This window comes from Podarcis gaigeae (genome assembly GCF_964106915.1).
Source record: "Podarcis gaigeae genome assembly, chromosome: 14".
Classification (NCBI taxonomy): Eukaryota; Metazoa; Chordata; class Lepidosauria; order Squamata; family Lacertidae; genus Podarcis; species Podarcis gaigeae.
In genome coordinates, this window is record NC_139690.1 from 2,257,999 (window position 1) to 2,279,624 (window position 21,626).

Consider the following 21,626-nt stretch of genomic DNA (forward strand, 5'->3'; position numbering starts at 1 on the left):
GTGGGAGAAAGCAGCACCCACAGGAATTCCCCCACCTCGCAGAAAAGCCCGCAGGAGCCACGCAGCCTTTAAAGAGTGCGCCGCTCTTGGGGGCTTTTCCCCAAGGAGGGAGAAGGGACTGACTGGCCGAGGGAGAGATTTTGTGGGAGATGATTCTCCCCGCAATAGCAGGGAGAAGGTCTGGGACTAGTGTCCGCTGCTCCCAGACCCTTGAGCTCCCTTGATTTCCCCCTCTGAAAACTAGGTGCGCCCTATGGTCAGGTGCGCCCTATAGAGCGAAAAATACGATAATTTATAGGTTCAGTTTCACCCATGTTGTCAGTTTACACTTCACTGTACTGTAGAAGTAGCCAAGACTAGCACAGGTCATGCACTGAATTTGGGCAAAGCATGCCTGTGTGTGTATAATTACATAATTTGGCCCAACATTAACGGTCTCTGTCTAATAGCCAACCAATTCTGTCTACTCCATTTGCTTTACACTCCTTCCCACTGGCAGCCCATATTCCCACTTGCCCTGGGCTTTGTACGCTTCTGAGAAGTTGGAAGGTTAATAAACATACCATAATATTTTGGCAGCTGAGGTAGTGACTTTTGAGGGTTCGTTTCAAGGTACACCTATGGAGATTTCAAAATCTACAGTCTGCATTCACCCCAGGTTGTGTTCTTGCTTGGGGAACAAATTGGCAAAACTGCTATTCTTTTTCTCATATCCACAAATTCTGTACCTTAGTTTTATACCACAGTCACCTCTGTATTACCACATGTCCAAATTAGTCAGGGCTGGCTATGACTTTGCAAGCAGACAGCTACATAAGTCGTGATTCCCAAGCAATAAGAAGTAGATTATGTTGCATTCCGTCTCTGCCAACCATGGGGGGACTTATTTGACATTACAGTGAACACACCCTACGCAAGTTTCACAGAGAACACTAGAAAAGTGTTTTTTTAAGTATGTCAAGGTCCCCTCCCTTTTTTACCTGTTATTTCCTAACAAAAGGACACGGAGGGACCTTAGTGTAGTAAGGCCGCTGATTTCCTCTATCTGATTATCATACAGATCTAAGAAAACAAGATGCTGCAAATTAGAGATATTCTGGATCCGTGTTATGCAGTTATGCTGGAAGCTCAGCAGACGAAGGTGCTCTTCTCCATCAATAATTGGGCAAACAGTCAGCTTTTGTCTAGGAGGGGGAAAGTTTTAAGAAATGTTTAGTACAGGTGACAACAAACACAGGGAATCACTGCCACTGTGATCCACGCGACGGTCACCTCCAGACTGGATTATTGTAATTCTCTCTTCATGGGGCTGCCCTTGAGACTGACCCAGAAACTCCAGCGGGTGCAGAATGCCACGGCGATACTCCTTATGGGGTCTTCGCTGCGAGATCACATTCATCTGGTACTATACCAGCTGCACTGGCTCCCGGTGGAGTACAGGATCAGGTTTAAGGTGCTGGTTTTAACCTTTAAAGCCCTATACGGCCTAGGACCCTCGTACCTATGGGACCACCTCTCCTGAAATGCCCCACAGAGGAACCTACGGTCTGCAAATAAAAACATCCTGAAGGTCCCAGGCCACAGAGAGGTTAGGCTGGCCTCAACTAGAGCCAGGGCCTTCTCAGCTGCGTCTCCAATCTGGTGGAACGCTCTGTCACAAGAGACCAGGGCCCTGCGGGACCTGACATCTTTCCGCAGGGTCTGCAAGACAGAGTTGTTCCACCAGGCCTTTGGTTACGGCGCAGCCTGACTCCCTCCTCTGGCAACCTGCACAGAATTTTGCCTAACGGTTGCCACCAATTTGATTTTAATGAATTTTTATAATGAAATGTTTTTGTCAGGGAACTGCCATCGGAGAGTCAGGTGGTGGAAGGGCTCAAGGAGGCTAGGAGAGCTTCGGATGCGGAGGAAGGAACCAGTAGGGGGAGAGGGAGAGTTCCTGCAGAAACTCAATCGGAGGAATAGCTCCAAGATGTTTCCAGTGAGAACAGCGGGGAGGGCTCAGGACCTCCGCTGGGGACGCCCACTCCGCGGAGGAAACTGTCACGCGGAGAATCCAGGAGAGTTTCCGTCAAGGAACTCTTATGTTGGCGTAAATTCCGGAAACACCCACTGACGGATTCTGCCAGCGATTGAGGTAGCCACGCACCCATGGCTCCTCGGACTGGGAAAGTTTAGGAACTGATGGTAAAGCTTGGAGGATTTAAACGCTTACGCACGAGCAGCCCCCTTTTCCCATTACAGCAATCCGTCAGTTCCCATTACAGCAATTCCCATTACAGCAATGCTTGTGCGAAGGAGAAGCATCATGAGCAACCCAACCGGAGCTGGAGGAGCAGGAGGAGCTGAAGGGGGACCAACTATGGAGGAGAGAAACAGAGCTTTGGAGCACCAGCTGGCATAGCTAACGGCGCGGCTCGAGGAAAGGAGGGCGCAGGATGCACAGGGGAAACCCACTCCCATCGGAAGGAAGGTACCTGGGTTGGTACAGAAATTTGGGGGTGATCCAAGGAACTACCAAGCCTTTAAGACAGAGATGCAGTATGCACTAAACCTGCAACACGATGACTTTGCTGATGAGGAATCGAGAGTGGCTTTTGTGATTGGACACCTCGAGGGAGGGGCCAGAGATTGGGTGAGACCCCTGATGGCAAACAATAATAGCGCCTTAAAAGACTTGAGGAAATTCTTTGGTGCAATGGACTTGATGTTTTCCAGCCAGATTGAACAGGGCGTGGTACGCAGACAGTTAATGGCGTGCAAACAGGGAAATCAATCAGTCAGAGAGTATTGGACACAGTTTACCATGCTTATACATAAATTGGGGTGGGATCTGTCTTCGGACCCAATACAAATGCTGTTTGAAGAAGGCCTAGCCCCAGCGGTGAAAGATGAACTTTCCCGCGCACCCCGTCCGGAGTCCATGGATCAGCTGACCAAGGCAGCGCTTGCGATTGGTGCGCGCCAGGAGGCGAGAGCGCTGGAGAAGCGGGAAGGGAGCGGAGAGCACTGGAATGATTTCCGCATTCCTGAGATGCCGGTGCAACCTTCCCCGCCAGTGGAACCGATGGAGATTGGAGGAGCAAGCGTGCGCGGAACTTCAAATGTTAACGAAGGGCGGAAGAAGGAAGGGAAGAGCGCCAAGAAATGTTTCCTTTGCCAACAGCAAGGACATTTTGCCAGGGTCTGCCCGCAAAGGAAGGGATGGCAAGGAATGGTGGGGGCTGTTGGGAGTGAGGAGGAGGGGGTTAAGGAGCAAGTAAAAGCCAACGCCTGGCTGCCAACGACAGGGCACAGCAGTCAGGCCAAGGATCAGTGAACGTGCCCAAGCCTGAACCCCCAAGAGCTGCTCTCGTCGTGGAGGTGCTGCTAGAGCTACCCAACGGACATCCACTCACTATAAAAGCCCTCTTAGACTCAGGCAGCTCCTGCAATTTTATGAGTAAGGAGTTTGCGTCAGAACACCAAATGCAAACGCTGCCCTTAATTCCTTCCTTGCAGGTGACAACGATTGACGGGAGGGAGCTGCTGGGAGGGGAAGTGAACCAACAGACGGTCCCCATGACAATGAGAGTGGCAAGGCACACGGAAGTCATTGCATTTCATGTAGCCACACTAGCGGGACCTCCCATCATCTTGGGAATGAGCTGGCTGGCGCTACATGACCCACTAGTGGGATGGCACCAGCGGACAGTCTCTTTTGGGTCAGCGCATTGCCTAGAGCACTGCAAGGGAAGAGAAATGCAGGGGCTGGCTAGGGCCAGTCTTGCAGGGATAGCGGCGGGGGAAAAGGGAGAAATACCCCGACAATACGCCGATCTGAGTGATGTCTTCAGTGAGAAGGAAGCAGATAAGACTGCCCCCGCATAGACCCTTTGACTGTCAAATCAACCTACTCCCGGGAGCCCAGCTACCAGTGGGCAAACTGTACGCCATGTCAGACAGGGAGATGCAGGAGTTAAGGGAGTTCATAGACAAGAACTTGAAACGAGGTTTCATCAGGGAGTAAAGAGCGTTGGGGGGCAGCCCAGTGTTTTTTGTGGACAAAAAAGACACTAATAAGCCCAGGCTTGTAGTGGACTTTCGGGCCGCCAATTCGGTGTCAGAACCAGTAGCCTTCCCCATGCCCAGGATTGACGACAATTTGACCAGGGTGAGGAAGGAAAAGATTTTTACCAAGCTGGACCTGAGGGTAGCGTATAACCTGATACGGGTGAGGAAGGGGGATGAATGGAAAACTACCATGTTCACCCCCTTGGGGGCCTTTGAGTATCTCGTTATGCCCTTCGGACTACAGGGGAGCTCAGCCTGTTTCCAATCATTCATGAATCACGTGCTGGGACCTTTGCTCTATAAGAACTGTGTAGCCTTCTTAGACGATGTGTTAGTCTACTCAGAGGACGAAGAGCAGCATGTCCGAGATGTCCGAGAGGTCCTAAGCCGACTGCAAGCAAACCAGCTGTGGGTCAAGATGGAGAAGTGCCAGTTCCATACTAGAGAGGTGGAATTCCTGGGGTACCGTTTGTCAGACAAGGGATTGGCCATGGATCCTAGCAAGGTCCAAGTGGTACTGGAATGGAAGACACCCAGAACCAGGAAGGACGTGCAGACATTCCTGGGGTTTGGAAACTTCTATCGGAAGTTCATCAAAAACTTTGCCCACTTAACGGCTCCCATCACCGATTGTCTCAGTAGTAAGAAGAAATTTGCATGGACGGAAGAGGCGCAGCGAGCATTTGAAAAGCTAAAGAAAGCGTTCGCTTCGGAAGAACAGCTCTTGCACGTGGATCTACAGAAACCGATGAGGGTGGAAACAGATGCATCAGATCGAGCGGTAGGGGCGGTTCTGCTCCAGCCGGGGAAGGATGCGTCGGACTGGAGACCGTGTGCCTTCTTCTTGCGGAAGTTGAATAAATCCGAAAGGAACTACACAGTGTACGACAGGGAACTGCTCGCCATTTATGAAGCGTTTCGACGATGGCGGCACCTGCTAATAGGAGCGCAGCACAAGGTCCAGGTGTGCACGGACCACAAGAACCTGGAATATTGGCGAACGGCCAGAGTACTGAACCAGAGACAAGTGCGATGGGCGCAGGAATTTTCCAAATTTCATTTTGAGATTCGCTATGTACCGGGACCAGAGAACGTGAGGGCGGACGCTCTCTCTCGAAAACCAGAGTATATGGAGGGGGAGGGAGCGCCCGAAGAGAGACATGTCATCCCCGAGGACCACTGGGTGTGTGGGGCAGCATTGGTAGGGCAACGAGAACTAGTAGAAGGGACAGAGAACGATGAATACGCCCAAGAGAAGCTCAGAGGGCTCAGGAGAGCCAGGGAGATCACCGGGGGGTTTGAAGAAAAGAACGGGGCGTTGTACTACAAGGGGGGCTTGTACATACCAGAAGGGGAATTGAGGGGTAGGGTACTCAAACAACTGCACAACAGCCCCACTGCGGGGCACTTTGGACAACACAAAACAATGTGGTTAGTTACCAGGCAATTCTGGTGGCCCAAGGTGAGGGAAGATGTATGAGAGTATGTAAGGGGGTGCGACCGCTGCCAGCGAGCAAAGGGGGAAAGGGCGGCACCAGCGGGGTTGCTGGAACCATTACCCACACCTGAACGGCCATGGGAGGCAGTCTCCATAGATTTCATGACGGATTTACCAAGATCCCAGGGGAAAACTGCGGTAATGGTAGTGGTAGACCTGTTAACCAAGATGTGCCACTTTATAGCTTGCTCACATGCGGTAACGGTGGAAGAAACCGCCAGGTTGTTTGTAAAACAAGTTTTTAGGTTGCATGGCGCCCCCTTGAGGGTGGTCTCAGAACGAGGGAAACAATTTACGTCCAGGTTCTGGAGGAAGCTCATGAGCTTACTGCACGTGGAGGTCAATTTCTCAACCGCCAGACACCCAGAAACAAATGGGCAGGCGGAAAGGGCAAACAGTATTCTGTAACAATATCTGAGGTGTTATGTAAATGACAGGGAGAATGATTGGGTAGAGAAATTAGCCCTGGCCGAATTCGGGTACAATAATGCGGAAAATGTGTCCACGGGCATGAGTCCATTTTTGGCTAATTATGGGAGTCACCCCAGGGCCTTTCCAGAGGAAGGGGGGGGAGATGGAGCGTACCGGCAGCGGAACATTTTGTGGAAGAAATGGAAGCAATACACCAACAGCTCAAAATGAATTTGGATAGGGCCAAGGCAGAATACAAGAAGCAGGCAGATAGGAGCAGAAGGGAAGGAGAGACCATAAGGGTGGGGGACCGGGTGTGGTTGTCAACACAAGGGTTACCGTTCAAGGGGGGTTGCAAAAAATTGCGGCCAAAACGACTAGGACCCTTCGAGGTTATACAGCAGGTCAATACGGTGGCCTTTAAACTAAGGCTGCCAGACAACATGAAACTGCATCCAATGTTCCATAGGTCATTACTATCACCATACAGGGAGGGGCGAGAATTTGGGGAACGCGAAAGTGAGGTTCCTGCGGCACCGCAAGTAGAAGAGAGGGAGCGGAGCAGTCATGTAGCAGAAATTCTCGACTCTCGGTGGAAGGGGAGACAGGTGGAGTACTTAGTGGCATGGGAAGGGGAACCGGAGTCCGAAAATACCTGGTTACCGGCTGAAACGGTCAAGGATGAGGTCTTAGTAGGAACGTTCCCGAGGAAGCCCCAGCCCTTGGCTAGGTTCTGGGAGGAACACTTCGGCACCACTGATGAGGAGTTTGAGGGGTTCCCAGAATCAGGACAGGAAGAGGAAAAGGAAGAAGAATCAGATGGGGAAGAGTATGGGGGAAGAAGGGATAGTAGTAGGTGGAGGGCGGTTTTCGAGTCATCCGAAGATGAGGAGGATTCTTTCAGGGGGTTCCCAGCCTCACCACCCAGAGAAGAGGGGGAAATGGGGGGTGAGGGGGGTCCTGGAGGGGAGGTGGATGTCAGGGAACTGCCATCGGAGAGTCAGGTGGTGGAAGGGCTCAAGGAGGCTAGGAAAGCTTCGGATGCAGAGGAAGGAACCAGTAGGGGGAGAGGGAGAGTTCCTGCAGAAACTCAATCGGAGGAATGGCTCCAAGATGTTTCCAGTGAGAACAGCGGGGAGGGCTCAGGACCTCCGCTGGGGACGCCCACTCCGCGGAGGAAACTGTCACGCAGAGAATCCAGAAGGAGAGTTTCCGTCAAGGAACTCTTATGTTGGCGTAAATTCCGGAAGCGCCCACTGACGGATTCTGCCAGCGACTGAGGTAGCCACGCACCCATGGCTCCTCGGACTGGGAAAGTTTAGGAACTGATGGTAAAGCTTGGAGGATTTAAACGCTTACGCACGAGCAGCCCCCTTTTCCCATTACAGTTTTTAAAATGTTTGATTATTTGATTGTTGTTAGCTGCCCTGAGCCCGGCTTCAGCTGGGGAGGGCGGGATATAAATAAAATTTATCATTTATCATTTATCAAGTGTTGGCATGACTGAAGCAGTGAGAAAAAAGGTAGAGGTATCAGCATACTCAGGAGAAGTCCAAGGTTTTCAAAACCACAAAAATATCAGGAAGTCAAAAAGACTGCAATGAGGACAGAGCATGCACTGTAGCCATGAGTACCCATTAAAAGAGAAAACCCGAAAACCAGGGGGAAGTGGCAATGCAAAGGACCTGATTTCCCAAACAGGTAAACTCCTGTTCTGAGGGAACATTTTGCCCTCAAATATTCCATAGTACTTTATTCAAACTTCCGCTGTTGTTTAAATCCATGATTTTTCTATCAGCTTTCTCCATCCCTGCTTTATTCAACCTTTTGTGGTTATTTTAACCACCATTTTCCCCCAACCCTCGATGTTTCTCCTTTCTCACTCCCATGCCGTGTCCACTGCTGTTGTGCAACCTTCCTTCTCTTTTGTTTCCCTCCACCACCCCAACTTCATGGAAATCCAGGATTTGATATGGCACTACAAATCCTCCTATGGGGGTTGTGCAGCCTTACCTTTTTATGTACATAGGAATAAAACCATTGAAGTTCTTAATACTAGCCACTGCTCATGATTTTCCCAGACAGACTAACAGTGCAATTCTATTCTAGTCAGAAATAAGTATCACTGAATTCAAATGGGGCTTACTCCCAGGTAAATGGGATTATGACTGTGGCCTAAGGCTGCAATCCTATGAGTATGTGTGATATGATATCATAACACCTTCTATGTAAACATGTACATTACTGTGAAAAGCATCACCCACCAATTCTATTTTTACCTTTCAAGGGTCAGCCTGTCAGAATGCTGCATTTTCTCTTCTGCAGTTCGGTGCACTAGGGGAAAAGCAGTGTTCCCATAAGTGATATTATCTAATAGAAAAATAAACATTTAAAGGAATTTAACTTTTAAAAAGCACACATATTACCATTTTACTGTCCAATGATGCACGTGCCTAACTAGCTCTAGCAACAAACATGAGAGACTTGATGCCAAGGTTGCAATGCCAGAGTTAAGGAAGGGGATGTGCTCCTTATGCGCCAGTCGGAAGCAGTATTGTTGGGAAATGCTTGTAAGAGACATGGCAATATGGCACATGGAAGGCAAGTATGTATATTCTAATTTCGTATCTATGCTTATAAGGTCCAAATTAGCCATGACTATACAGGAAAGAGAAGTCAGGGTTATTGTGGAAATATTATTCCTCTTGGTGGGCAGGGCAAACTATGCATCTAAGTGTATAGCTACAATCAGCAAGTAGGCCCTGTTGGTAGTTCTGCCTCTAACTGCTGCCCAGCTCACATGCACCCATGACAGGGCCTTCTTGGTGGTGGTTCCATCTGTGGAATACCCTCCCTGGTGATGCGCATCTGTCTGTCTCACTCCCCAGGCATTTGAAGGCTTATAGGCACTGGCCAAAGCAACCATGAAATTAATAACTGTGAGGGTATGTATGTTACATTTATGATATGTGGGATTGTGTTTCCAGTATAACATTAAATAAAAACATTGATGAAGATGATGATGATGATGATAAAAATAATAATAATGTGAACCAGCATGGTATAACTCCATAGCCTTCCCCAAGCTTAGGATGTTTTGCACTATAGTTTCCATTATCCCTGGTCACTGGTGACACTGGCTGGGGCTAATGCAAGCATAGGCAAACTCAACCATCCAGATGTTTTGAGATTACAATTCCCACCATCCCTGACCACTGGTCCTGTTAGCTAGGGACAGTGGGAGTTTGTGCCTTCTTAATGTTTCAGACTACAAGTTAGGGAAGGCTGGATTAAGAGCGCCAGACTGGGGAGCTGCAGGTTCAAATTCCTGCTTGGTCATGAATCTTACTGACCAATCACAATATATCAGTCTAACCTGCATCATGGGATTTTCTAAGGATAAAGCATGACTGGGGTGGGGAGATCCATGGAAGGCTTGAATATATTACTTAACTATAATAATTAAATACAATACTGATGAATATAAATATTATATGAACTGGAATAAACAAGCATTGGAAGATATGAGAAAGGTGGAAAGGAAGATGCAGTGCCCGTTATGCGAAGAGGAGCAGAGGCACAGAACAGGGCTGAGATCTTTACACAGATGCCCAACATTCAACCCAGCTTCATACCTAGCATGAAACCTAGCAATAATAATTGTATTATTATTTGTTTGTTTGTTTATTCATTCATTCAATTTATCAGAAGATCCAAAGGTAGTGGGATACAACTAATAATTGTACTTATTAGTTACTGCCTCAGATAATGAAGGTAGTACACAGGTATCGTGGCTAGTTACCAATGACAGCCTTACCATCCATGTATTTGTCTAATCCCCCTTTAATGCCATCCAAATTGGTCACCCTCACAACGTCTTGCAATAGCAAAATTCCTTCTGTCCAGCCTAAATTTACCACCATTCACTTTCACTGGATGCCCCTACTGGGTTCTAGTTCTATGAAACATAGAAACATTTCTGTTTCTCCATATCAGCCACATCATGCTCACCTCTATCATGTCCTCCTTTACCTGTATTTCAACAGACGCCAAATGTTTGGAGGCCTGCTTTATCCACCACATCAGTGCTCATCACTTACCTGAAATATTTGGACTAGCATTATGACAGCCCTGTTGAAGTCTGTATTTTGAAGGGTTAGGAAAGGAGGAATCTCCAAATGTTGCCAGAGAGCCTGCACCATATTTCACCTCCATGCCGGGAATATCTGCAAAATTTGGTGCTACAGGGACATACAACTTTTTACTGCGTGATAAAGGACTTAATCTTCCATCGGCTGGGGGGAAAATATATATATAAGGGTTATGACAGTGCTGCTCATCAAAATACAGAACTACAGTTGCAGTCCTTTGCACTCCTTGGCACACTAACTTGGGATGAAGTCCCTTTGAAATCAGCAGGTATGCTATAATTTATCAGCTATACGTGAGAATTTCACAAATTATCATACTTGCTATGACCACTGTCTCCCTCCATGTGTTATAGACTCAACTTCTACATGCATAGGAGAGAGCCTACATGAGTAGAAAAGGCTCCACAGTATGGAAGTTACCCCTCCAACTCATGGAAAGAAACAGAGACTGCAGTCAGGGGCAGAGCTAGAATGATCATCTCCTATCCCCCTCATCAAGCAGATCATTATTATTATTACAGTTATTCACTGCTTACTACATCCAGTGACTCAAAGCGGCGTACATATGTAAAAAGTATATACAAATACAAACGCTTAACACAACACCAAAATAATAAAACACCAGTATTTTCTAGAACATGCATGTCAAATGTGGATGACCTGTGACTTTGGAAGCCCCTGCAAAAGTTTTAAGAACCTGTTTGGACTGGGGCTCCCCAACACATCCCCACTGGGTGTGTCAGCCACCCTTTTATGTGTTTGCTGCAGGCAACATCAATGCAACAGCAGTAAATTCACAGTAACTGTATCTGCCGTGTGGATCTCAAAGTGGTCCTAAACTAGAAAAAAATCTATGGTTTGCCTGCAGACAGCTTTGCTACCTATTTCAAGAAACAGTGAGAAATTAAATTACAAATAATGAAAATATGCTACAGCTGTAAAAACATTTATTCTTTTCATGGTTGGCATGCAAACTTTAAGAAAGAGGAGTCAGTCTCACAATGTTACCTTGTTTTCCTGAATAGTTCTTTTCAAGATCATGCTGCAAGAATCTGTTATGAAGATACGGCTGCTCTTTGTGTAATCTGAACTCAAGCTGCAACAGAATTTATTACAACAAACCATTATACGTCAATGCAAACAAATGAGAAAGTAAGAAAAACGTGGATCTGCATGTATTGGGACTGCAATAAGGCTGCAATCATACACACATTTTTCTGGAAATAAGTTCCACTTAACTCAGTAGGACTTACTTCTGAACATACAGGTATAGATAGGATTGCACTGTGACCTTGGTTTCAGATGTAGACTGGAAATTTCATATAACAGCCCAATGATAAGTTGGTGTGGTTGGGAAGTTCAGTCCAGGCACAGGAAACTGGATACAGAGAACTACTTCCATATGTGGAAGGGCCATCACTCAGTGGTAGAGCTTTGCAGGCAAAATGTCCCAGGTTCAACCCAGGGAGGGGTGGAAAAGTCCCCTGCATGAGATCCTGGAGAGCCGCTGCTGGTGGTCGATGTAGACCAGGGGTGGCCAACTCCCAAGAGACTGCAATTTACTCATAGAGTTAAAAACTGGCAGTGATCTACCCCCTTTTGGGGGGTTCAGGTCAAAGTTGTTGAACTTTTCTTAGGGAGGAGAAAAGCCCAGTTTTTTAGGGGTTCAGGTCAAGAATGCTGAGCTTTTTTCAGGGGACCCAAACTTGTTGAGATTCTTTGGGGGGAGCCACTGATCTACCAGTGATCTACCACAGATGTCCAGTGATCTACCGGTAGATCACGATCTATCTGTTGGACGTGCCTGATGTAGACAATACACACAAAGACAATATAAATGGACCAATCTGTTTCAGTATAAGGCAGCTTCCTATTGTCCTATCAATAGTTCCATTACGTTGTACCCCTTCCCCTCACCACACATATAACCAACCATGTGTATGATGTAGAATACCAATGTACACTTCTATGTCAGTATCACATTTCATAATCTTCACAACAGGGGGCAGTCAATGCCTCACTGTGCATGTGGGATTCCCTTACAGTTTGGGACAGAGAAGGAGATGTACAGTAAATCTGCAATTTGCACTCACTTTACATGCGCAATCGCAACATTATCTGGAGGGAATAAATAAGCAACAGAGAGCAGAGTCTCTTCGTTTATTTATTCCCACAGACACACATGTACACCCAGAGGATTTCCCTTGCTTACCATGCTTTGGGGAGATCATGGCAGGGCCCTGGGAAGCTCCCAGAACCCTTGCACCTCCTTCCCAGAGGCTGGGAAGCAAGGTGGCACCTCACCTGCTGGGCTTTGGGAAGGAGACGTAAGGGTTCTGGGATGCTGCCAGTTCTGGTGGGCAGTTCCTGGGTTTCCTGAATTTGAGCAATTTTGCAATTCAGCACAGACCCCTAGAATCGAACCCCCACATTAGTTGTAGGCCCACTGTATATTAACCAGCTGCTTTAATGCTATGCCTCATGCTGCTCAGATAGACCATTAGTGCATTGCGTTTGAATGCTTCTTTTTCAAGACATGCAGACAGGATATCTTAATAATATCTATCAAGCTGTTCCCAGATAGGTAACTGAAAGAAAGGAGTGATTTACTGGAGCACACGGTTAATATGAGGCTGTGTACTCATAGATACAGTATACATTTAAAAGACAACCAAGTGGTGCCAGTAAAGAAATTGAAAAAGGAGTTGGCAGCAATGTGCCCTGCCTGGATCACCTACCAAGGCAATAAAAATCAGTAGCCGAGTGAAGTGCTGCTGGCTATTCTCACCAGTGATGTAGCGTATATAGATACGTGTGTTTTCATGTCCTGGATCACTATTATTTTTTTTGTGAATTCTTTTTATTAATTTTTGCTTAAATGATCAAAAAGAAAAACAATGACAGCACGAAAAAACAGAAACACGAAAAGAAAAACGGTTACAGCCATTACATCAAAATAAAATAAAACAAATTTCTAAACATAATGACTATTTCTTTTTACACTTCTTTGCTTGTTCAATTGTCTCTTTATATCTCTAGATACTTTAATCCTTCCTTTGTACACCTATTGACTTCCATCCCTACTGGTTTCAGGCTTTTTACATTACATAATTTATTTCTCTTGCAGTTACAAATTATAATAGACTTATACATCATAAGATCTAAATCAATCCTGCTGTGGTTTTTATGTTCTTATAGTTCTCTTCAATGTAGGTCATGAATTTTTTCCAGTCATTCGTAAACTTTGTATTTTTTTGGTTTCTAATTTTTTGTGTCATTTTTGCAAGTTGTACAAATTCAAATAACTTTGTTTGCCAATCTCTAATTTCTGGGATACTTTGGGTTTTCCAATTTTGGGCAATTAATAATCTAGCAGCGGCTGTGGCATATTGAAATAATGTTTTATCTTCTTTTTTAATTTCGTCCCCAATTATACCCAATAGGAAGGCCTCCGGCTTTTTAATAAAGGTATATTTAAATATTTTTTTTAGTTCATTATAAATGCCTTCCCAATATTTCTTCATTACTTCGCATGTCCACCACATGTGGAAAAAACTACCTTCTCTAGTTTTACATTTCCAACAAGACTTACTAGCTGTTTTGTACATCTTCCCCAGTTTTGCCGGGGTGATGTACCAGCTGTACATCATCTTTTCTAAGTTTTCCCTTAGTGTTGCACATGCTGTGAATTTCATTCCGTTAGTCCATAAATTCCGCCACTTATCATAGTCTATGTTATATCCCAGATCCATTGCCCATCTAGTCATAACTTCCTTTATTTCTTCGTCTTTCGTATCCCACTCCAATAATAAGTCGTACATTTTAGATAGTAACTTACAATTACCCTCAATTATTTCTGTCTGGAATTTGGATTTCTTCTCGTTCATCCCTACTTTTTTGTGATCTGTCCATATTGCGTTTATTTCGTGGAATTGTAGCCAACTTGTTAAATTACCTTTCAGTTCTTCATATGTTCTCATCTTCCATCTGTTTTCTGATCTTATTAATAAATCTTCATAGGTAAGTCTTTTTCCTTCCATATTTACTTTTTTAATCGTTGAAATGTCAACTGGCGAAAGCCACCAGGGTGTTTTTTCCTCTAGGAGCTTTTTGTTTTTCTCCCAGACTTCATAGAGAGAGCCCCTAACGATGTGACTTGTGAATCCTTTATGTGATTTTCCTTTATTTTGCCATAAATAGAAATGCCAGCTAAACCTGTTGTCAAACCCCTCAAGATCCAACAAGTCGGAGTTTTCCAAATTAATCCAATCCCTAATCCAACAGAGACAGGCTGCCTCAAAATATAATTTCAAGTTGGGTACCGAAAATCCCCCTCTCTCTTTCCGATCTGTTAAAAGTTTGAACCTAATTCTTGGCCTTTTTCCTTGCCATATAAATTTTCAGATAGTTCTTTGCCATTCTGTGAAAAGTTTGGATCCTCTAATCACTGGTATGTTTTGAAAGAGATACAGCATTCTTGGAAGTAAGTTCATTTTTATTGCGGCCATCCTTCCCATCCATGAAAGTTTCACTCTACTCCAGGTATCCAGGTCTCTCTTTATTTGTTTCCATGTCATAAGATAATTATCTTGTATCAAATTTATATTTTTGTTAGTTAGCCAGATTCCTAAGTATTTTTTTTTTTTTGCGACTTTAATTCCATATTGTGATTCTAATTTTTCATTTTCCTCTTTGCCCAAATTCTTCGTCAGCATTTTAGTCTTCACTTTATTTAATTTAAAGCCAGATACCTTGCCAAATTCTTCTAGCATCTCCAAGGCCTTACCCACACTTTCTTGTGGACTTTCCAGTGACAGTCCTGGATCACTATTATTATTACTATTATTATTATTATATTTATATGCTGCCCATCTGACTGGACTGCCCCAGCCACTGAGGGTAACTCACAGGGTGACAACAAAATATATAAAACACAATAAAACATCAAACATTTGATCAGCCATTGTCAACCTGGAGCCCTCCAGATGTTTTGGACTACAATACTCATCAGCTCCAATCACTACTGCCAAACTTGCTGGGGCTAATGATTGTTGTAGTCCAAAACATCTGGAGGACACTAGATTGACAAAGGCTACATTAGATCATATGCACAGTTACAAATCATATGGGAAATTTCATTGAAAGCATTGTACTCTATCATTTGATGACACAAAACATCAAATACACTGGACAACTGTGTACAGCTGTATTTCAATAATAAAAAATCAGGTCTCACAGGCTTGGTTCTTTCTGCTGCTGATGTACTCTGGAGAACCAGCTGAAGCCCATAATTGTTGGCCTGGAAATTGAAGAGGTATTAATAACTTGCAGGAATATATAATTTAAATAACAGAAGGTGAAGAATGCTAGAAAATCAGATAACACTCTATAATCTAATAATCTGAAATAAGTGATGGAAGATCGCTAATGAATCTGCCACCACATCCAGGGACCAGTTTCTGACCACATGTCATATAACAAACATTCCAATGTATGCTAAAGAAACATTAAAACCTCATATAGATATATATGAATTTAAAAGCAATGGAAATAAAAATTGGAACATAAATAATGCTCTGTATGTGGTCACTATATGAATTTTACGGTTTAATTGTTTTTAATTATTTTTTAAAAATACGTTTATTTTAGTTGTAAGCTGGCTTAAGTCCCTATTAGGAAAAAAGGTGGGATATACTAATAATAATAATAATAATAATAATAATAATAATAGTTACAGATAAAGGTGATAACATACACTAGTGGTCAAAATTGTGGAAACCTTTTGGGAAAAGTGTATTTCCAAGGTTTAATGGCTCATAACACCACATATTTTTGGAGTAATACCATAAAATTATATAATCAATGGAAAGATAATTTAATGAAGAATGTAATGCAACAAAGTTTGTTCAATTTTATAGCCAAGTAACCAGAAAAAGGGAAGCACAACTTGGTGAGGTTGATATGCAGTAGCTTTCCTTCATTTGAATGTAGCTAATGAGAAGGAGTGTTTAGAGCAGTGTTTCCCAACCTTTTTTGGGCAAAGGCACACTTGTTTCATGAAAAAAATCTCGAGGCACACCACCATTAGAAAATGTTTAAAAAATTAACTCTGTGCCTATATTGACTATATATAAAGTAACTCTCTTTAATAGGAATCAAATAAACACAAAGAAAGTATTTTATAATTACTTTATTATGAAATAGTAAGTAAACAGAAATATGAAAAATTATAAAATACTTTATTCAGTGCGCAACCTGGGCCTGTTTGGCTGAACACAAAACTGTTATTCTGGCTGGAATCGAAGAAAGACACACACGTAGCTCTTCGTCAACAGCTCTCAGTCTCTCTCTGTATTTAGTTTTTATAGCAAATGAAAGAAGAGTAAGCAGGCTGGGGTGGGTTAAAGTAAGGGCTGAAAGTGCCTAGATGAAGTGGGGGAAGCTAGAGAGGAGGTACATTCTGACGTTTGAGGATAGACTAGGTTCTTTATGTGAATGATAGGTGAGTTATTTGACAGATCGAACTGAGAGCAAGGTGTGGCTTGTGTAGCTGGGGTGGACATGAATGTTTGGGGTGCAAACCCCAGGCCGGCCAGGTCCGAGGGGGGCAGGGAGAGACGGGCCTGCCTGCCTCTGCCTGCGCTGTGGTGTGTTTTGCCCCGACCGACGGACGGACCGACCTGCCAGCTGTCTCCGCAGTAGCAGCGCGGACTGGAGCTCCGTCATTCTCCCCGCCGGTGCCTGGGGAGGGGAGTGTGGGGCGGCCGCTGTGGAAGCGACGGCGTGCTCCTCCTCCTCCTCCTCTTGCCGGGCTAGAGCCAGCCGGCTAGCGCTCGCCCCTCCTTGCTCGAGCCGACCCCGCCGGGGGCCTTCCCGTCCTCTCAGCGGCGCCGCCTCGCGTCCCTTGTCCGGGGGTTGGGAGGGGGCTGGGGGGAGGAAGGGGGCGAGGGGGAGCAGCCGCCGCCGCTCCTGAGGAGATTCTGAGGCGGTGGCGGGCAACGCGTGGCGGAAGAGGAGGGGTCCCGCCAGCCCCGCGTTTCTCTCTCTCCCTCACGGAAACCTTCCCCTCAGCTTCTGCCGCTTTTTCTCTTCTTTCCCTCTTCCTTTTTTTTTTTTAAAAAAAATGAAAAATCTTTCCTTTCTCTCTTTTCCAGCCCCCCTCCCCTCTTCACGGAATTTCACTGCACTCGGGCGCCGCAGCGCGCAGGCGCACTGCTCGCTCCTCTTTCCGCGCAGGCGCCTTCTCTTGCTCTTTCGCCTCCTTTTCTTTCTCTCTCGATGGTCCGCCTACAAAGGAGCGAGGGAGGCGCCCGCCATGTTTGGATTTGCATCCAGCAGGAGATGCCGCCGCCACCCCGCCTCTCGCTGCCCGACTCGCCCGCCTCCCTCCCACGGCACACCAGGCAACGTCTCGCGGCACACTAGTGTGCCGCGGAACACCGGTTGGGAAACACTGGTTTAGAGAGCCAATCAGGTATCATCTTGTTTTGGCAATGATTCAATCAATGTCAGAGTAGGATTCAGCTACTGATGCTATGTACTGGAGATGAGAGGAGGACATTTTCAGTTGGTTGATTCTTTTGTGTTCTTTCATTTAGTAAGCTTGTAAAACGTAATAAAATTAAAGAAATGGCACAAAGAGTTGACTGCTCACCCAGAAAGCAATGTGAAATAGTACTATTAAGTGAACAAGGCTACAGTTATGAAGAAATTAGAAGAAAAATTTCTAATTTTTTGAAGAGGTATCAGGAGACTCAGCCACTACAAAATCAGACTGGTAAAGGCAGGAAAAGGTGCACAGCAGCAAGTGATGATAGAAGAAATGAGAGACTGTGCCTATGTGACAGAAGAAAATCATCTGGGTGTATACAAGATGACATGGTGCAAGGTAATGTGAAGTTGAGTGCAAGGACTGTTCCACACAGACTGCAGGAATATTGTCTAAATGCTAGAATTCCAAGGAAAAGGTCATCGTTATCTCTCAAACAAAGGTTCAGAAGAGGAAACTGGGCATGTTAACTGGACAGCGGAACAATGGGACAGTGTTATTTGGAGTGATGAGACCCAAATCTCCTTGCTTGGTAGTGATGGCATGAAATACGTGAGGAGAAGATTTACATCCTACTTGCATTACATCATCTACCGTGAAACACTCGGTTAGCGTTATGATCTGGGGTTGTGGGACAGCAAAAGGTGTGGGCAGAATTTGCGTCATTAATGGGAATGTAAATGCCCAGAAATACACGGCCCAGACCTTAACCCAACTGAAAATCTATGGAGCCGACTAAAGAAACTTGTTAGTCAGAAACAACCCAGCAATAAAACCCAATTAATACAGGCAATAATTCAATCTTGGTTTAACATTATTACAGCTGCAGAACTAAAAAAAACTTGATTCACTGCATGGGAAGGCATCGTAAGGCCGTAATTAAAGCTAAAGGTTTCCAAACAAAATATTAACTGACATGGTGAAAAATTTTGTATATCTCTTTTTTCTATGTGTTTCACATTTCTTTTTTATGACTGCTGTTGTAATAAATAATCCTTCATAAAAGTTATTGCATTACATTCTTCATTAAATTATCTTTCCATTGATATATAATTTTATGGTATTACTCCAAAAATAAGTGGTGTTATATGCCATCAAACCTCGGAAATACACTTTTCCCAAAAGGTTTCCACAATTTTGGCCACTAGTGCACACATAATAACATTAAATACAGATGTATGTGTATTTATTATTACATTCATTTAGATCATCATCATCATCATCATTATTATTATTATTATATTTATATCCTGCCTTTTTCCAGCACCTTACTTGTTTTTGCATCCATATAAATAAGGATGAGAAAACGTTATATAGGTAGATGAATATTAAATATATGGATTCAAGAGCGTGAAATACACAAATGCAGGAGGGCCCGTGAGGCGACCCCCCCCCCGCCTCTCCCTTTGTGTCTCCTCAGAGCGCCCCCCCCCCCCCCCCCCGCTTACCGAGACGGCGTGTCCCGGTCGGGCCCCGGCGACGGCCGGCCGGCACTTGCTGGGCACCATGGCAACGGGCTCCTCCTCCTCCTCCTCCTCCTCCCGTGGCGGCGGCGCCCAAACCCCTCCGGGCGACGGACGCCTCCCCCCGCTCCCCTTCGGCCGGAAGCCACCCGGCAGTCGCCATAGCAACCGCGGCGCTTCCGGACAAGGCCCCGCCCTCCCGCTCCCTCCTTTCTCTCGAGGCTTCGAAGCGAACTTGCCGGGGCGGGACCTCTCGACTTTCCCGGACTGACCGGCAGCGCTTGGCTGAGGCTGATGGGAGTGGGAGTCCATCAGCATCCTGGAGGGCTACCCGCCGCCTTTAAAGACATCGGCCTTCACGGGGACGCTCTCAGTGGGAGCACAGGGCTTTCTTTCGGTTTTGGAAAGGCGCCCCGAGAATCACAGACTCGTAGAGGGTCATCTAGTCCAACCCCCTGCAATGCAGGAATACTGACACGTGCCAGTCTCCCATCTAATTCAAAAGCATGCTGCACCCTGCTTAGCTTGGAAAATATGCTAGCAGTTTTGTTGCCCGCTGCAAGAGAAAGAGGCCATTAAACTTAATAAACTGTTGTTGTTGGCATCCATCTGTCTCAGGAGATAAAGGAGGAGTGCACTTGGAAGGTTACAGCACCAGCTTTGACAGGAGAGACCGATACAGGAGAGACATGTTTTGTTGCAGCTGGGGCAAATGAAGGTATCCGCTTGTGCCTGCAGATGCACCAGGGAATTTCTTCTCTCTACACTCCTCTCAGTGGTCATTCCTCCTGTGGTCACTGCTGTGGATACACAACATGTCTGTCTCCAGGTGCTGCCAGGGATTCCCACATGACAGGGTTAATGCTGCCTGCCCTCTTGTCATGTTGGCAGACATCTTTGCCTGAAGCCATCTCCCCTCCCAGAACGGGTCCTTGAGGATCCTGCCATCTTCCATTCTGCGGACATGACCAACCCAGCACAGATGTCTCTGAGACAGAAGTGCAAGCATGCTGGTAACATGAGCTTGGAACAGCCCATCTTTCTTTGTAGTTCTGTCCTGCCATGTGATGCCCAGAATCTTCCTGATGCAGCACATGTGGAAGAGGTCGAGGCATTGCTCCTGCGGCCAAATGTCAGGTGCAACCAGCTAAGTCACAAAGGGAGTGAGGTGACACCTCCTGACTACCCTTTTAGCAACATTCACATGGAAGCTGGAGATGTGGGTTGCATGAGGCACCTGCCTTGCCCCACCCCTATGGCGAGGGCTGGGGAACATGTGGCCCACCAGATGTTGCCGGATTCCTATCAGGCCCTGGTCTCAGTGGCCAATACTCAGGGATGGGGGAGCTGGGCTTCAGCAGCATCTGGAGAAGATGCCATTGTGTTATTTAAGGACATCAGAAGAATCTGCTGGATTGAGTTGAGATTCCTGCACTGCAGGAGGTTGAACTAGATGAGCTTTGGAGTCCCTTCCAACTCTACTATTCTATTATCTAGTCCAGCATCCTCTTCTCCCAGTAGCTGACCAGATGCCTGTGGGAAACAACAAGGAGGACCTGAGCACAAGAACTGCTTCCCCTCCTGTAGTTTCCAGCAAGGAGTACTCAGAAGCATTGCTTCCTTCAGTTTTGGAGGCAGAACACAGCCATCGCTGCTACCAACCATGGATAGACCTCTCCTCCATGAATTGGTCCAGGCCTTTCCAAGTTGGTGACCATCACTGCCTTTTCTGGGAGGTAGTTCCATAGTTTAAATATGCACTACATGAAAAAGTACTATCTTTTATCAGTCCTGAATCTTTCAACATTCAACTTAATTGAAAGTCCACAAGTTGTAGGTAAAACTGACCCCTGGACAGTTAAGTCTAGTCAAATTTGACTATGGGGTACAGCGCTCATCTCCGGTATTCATCTGTAGACAGCTTTCCAAGTCATCAAAACCATCAAGCCTCTTGAGCTTGATGATCCTAAGGTCAGCAATTCAAATCCACACAATGGGGTGAGCTCCTGTGGCTTTGTCCCAACTCCTGCCAGCCTAGCAGTTCAAAAGCATACCATTGCGAGTAGATAAGTAGGTGCCGAAGTTGTAGCGCTATGAGAGGCAGAAAAACTTTTCTCCATCCCTGTTCTTCCTGCTAGGCATAATTTTATAAACTTCTATCCTGTCACCTCTTTCTTGTCTTTTCTCTGAACAAAAATGTCCCACTTAATCATTTTCACTGCCCTTTTCTGAACCAAGTTTGCCAGATCTACAATATCCAAATGCGACTGTACAATCAACTTGTGTAATAGCATTCCATCAGCAGTTGCATTTTCCGTTCCTTTCCTATGATCGCATGGAATTTGCCTTTCTCACAGCTAGGTCAACATCTTCAGATGTCCACTATGACCCTAAGGGCTCATTCCTGTCAGTTGCTGCCAGTTCAGACCCTTGAGCATTTATATGAAGTTGAGGGGCTTTGCCCCATATGTTATCACTTGACACTGGTTTAGATTGAATCA

At 45.7% G+C, this 21,626-nt stretch overlaps 1 protein-coding gene across 9 annotated transcripts in view; it reads right to left on the minus strand.

The window, feature by feature from the left end:
- Nucleotides 1-19,301, minus strand: part of LRRC49 (leucine rich repeat containing 49) — a 103,388-nt gene extending 84,087 nt beyond the window's left edge. For 2 of the 9 annotated variants that reach the window (XM_083712197.1, XM_083712194.1), the window contains exons 1-6: nucleotides 19,111-19,271; nucleotides 15,350-15,412; nucleotides 11,122-11,209; nucleotides 10,063-10,257; nucleotides 8,242-8,332; nucleotides 981-1,184 (exon numbers count right to left, since the gene is read on the minus strand). In XM_083712197.1, the coding sequence (XP_083568323.1) occupies nucleotides 981-1,184; nucleotides 8,242-8,332; nucleotides 10,063-10,257; nucleotides 11,122-11,209; nucleotides 15,350-15,412; nucleotides 19,111-19,170 (701 nt within the window). In that variant the 5' untranslated portion in view covers nucleotides 19,171-19,271. Of the gene's footprint in view, nucleotides 1-980; nucleotides 1,185-8,241; nucleotides 8,333-9,973; nucleotides 10,258-11,121; nucleotides 11,210-15,349; nucleotides 15,413-19,110 lie in introns of those variants that run through there. The other 7 variants (XM_083712192.1, XM_083712191.1, XM_083712193.1 and 4 more) reach the window with 7 other exon arrangements.
- Between the last annotated feature and the right edge of the window lie 2,325 nt (nucleotides 19,302-21,626).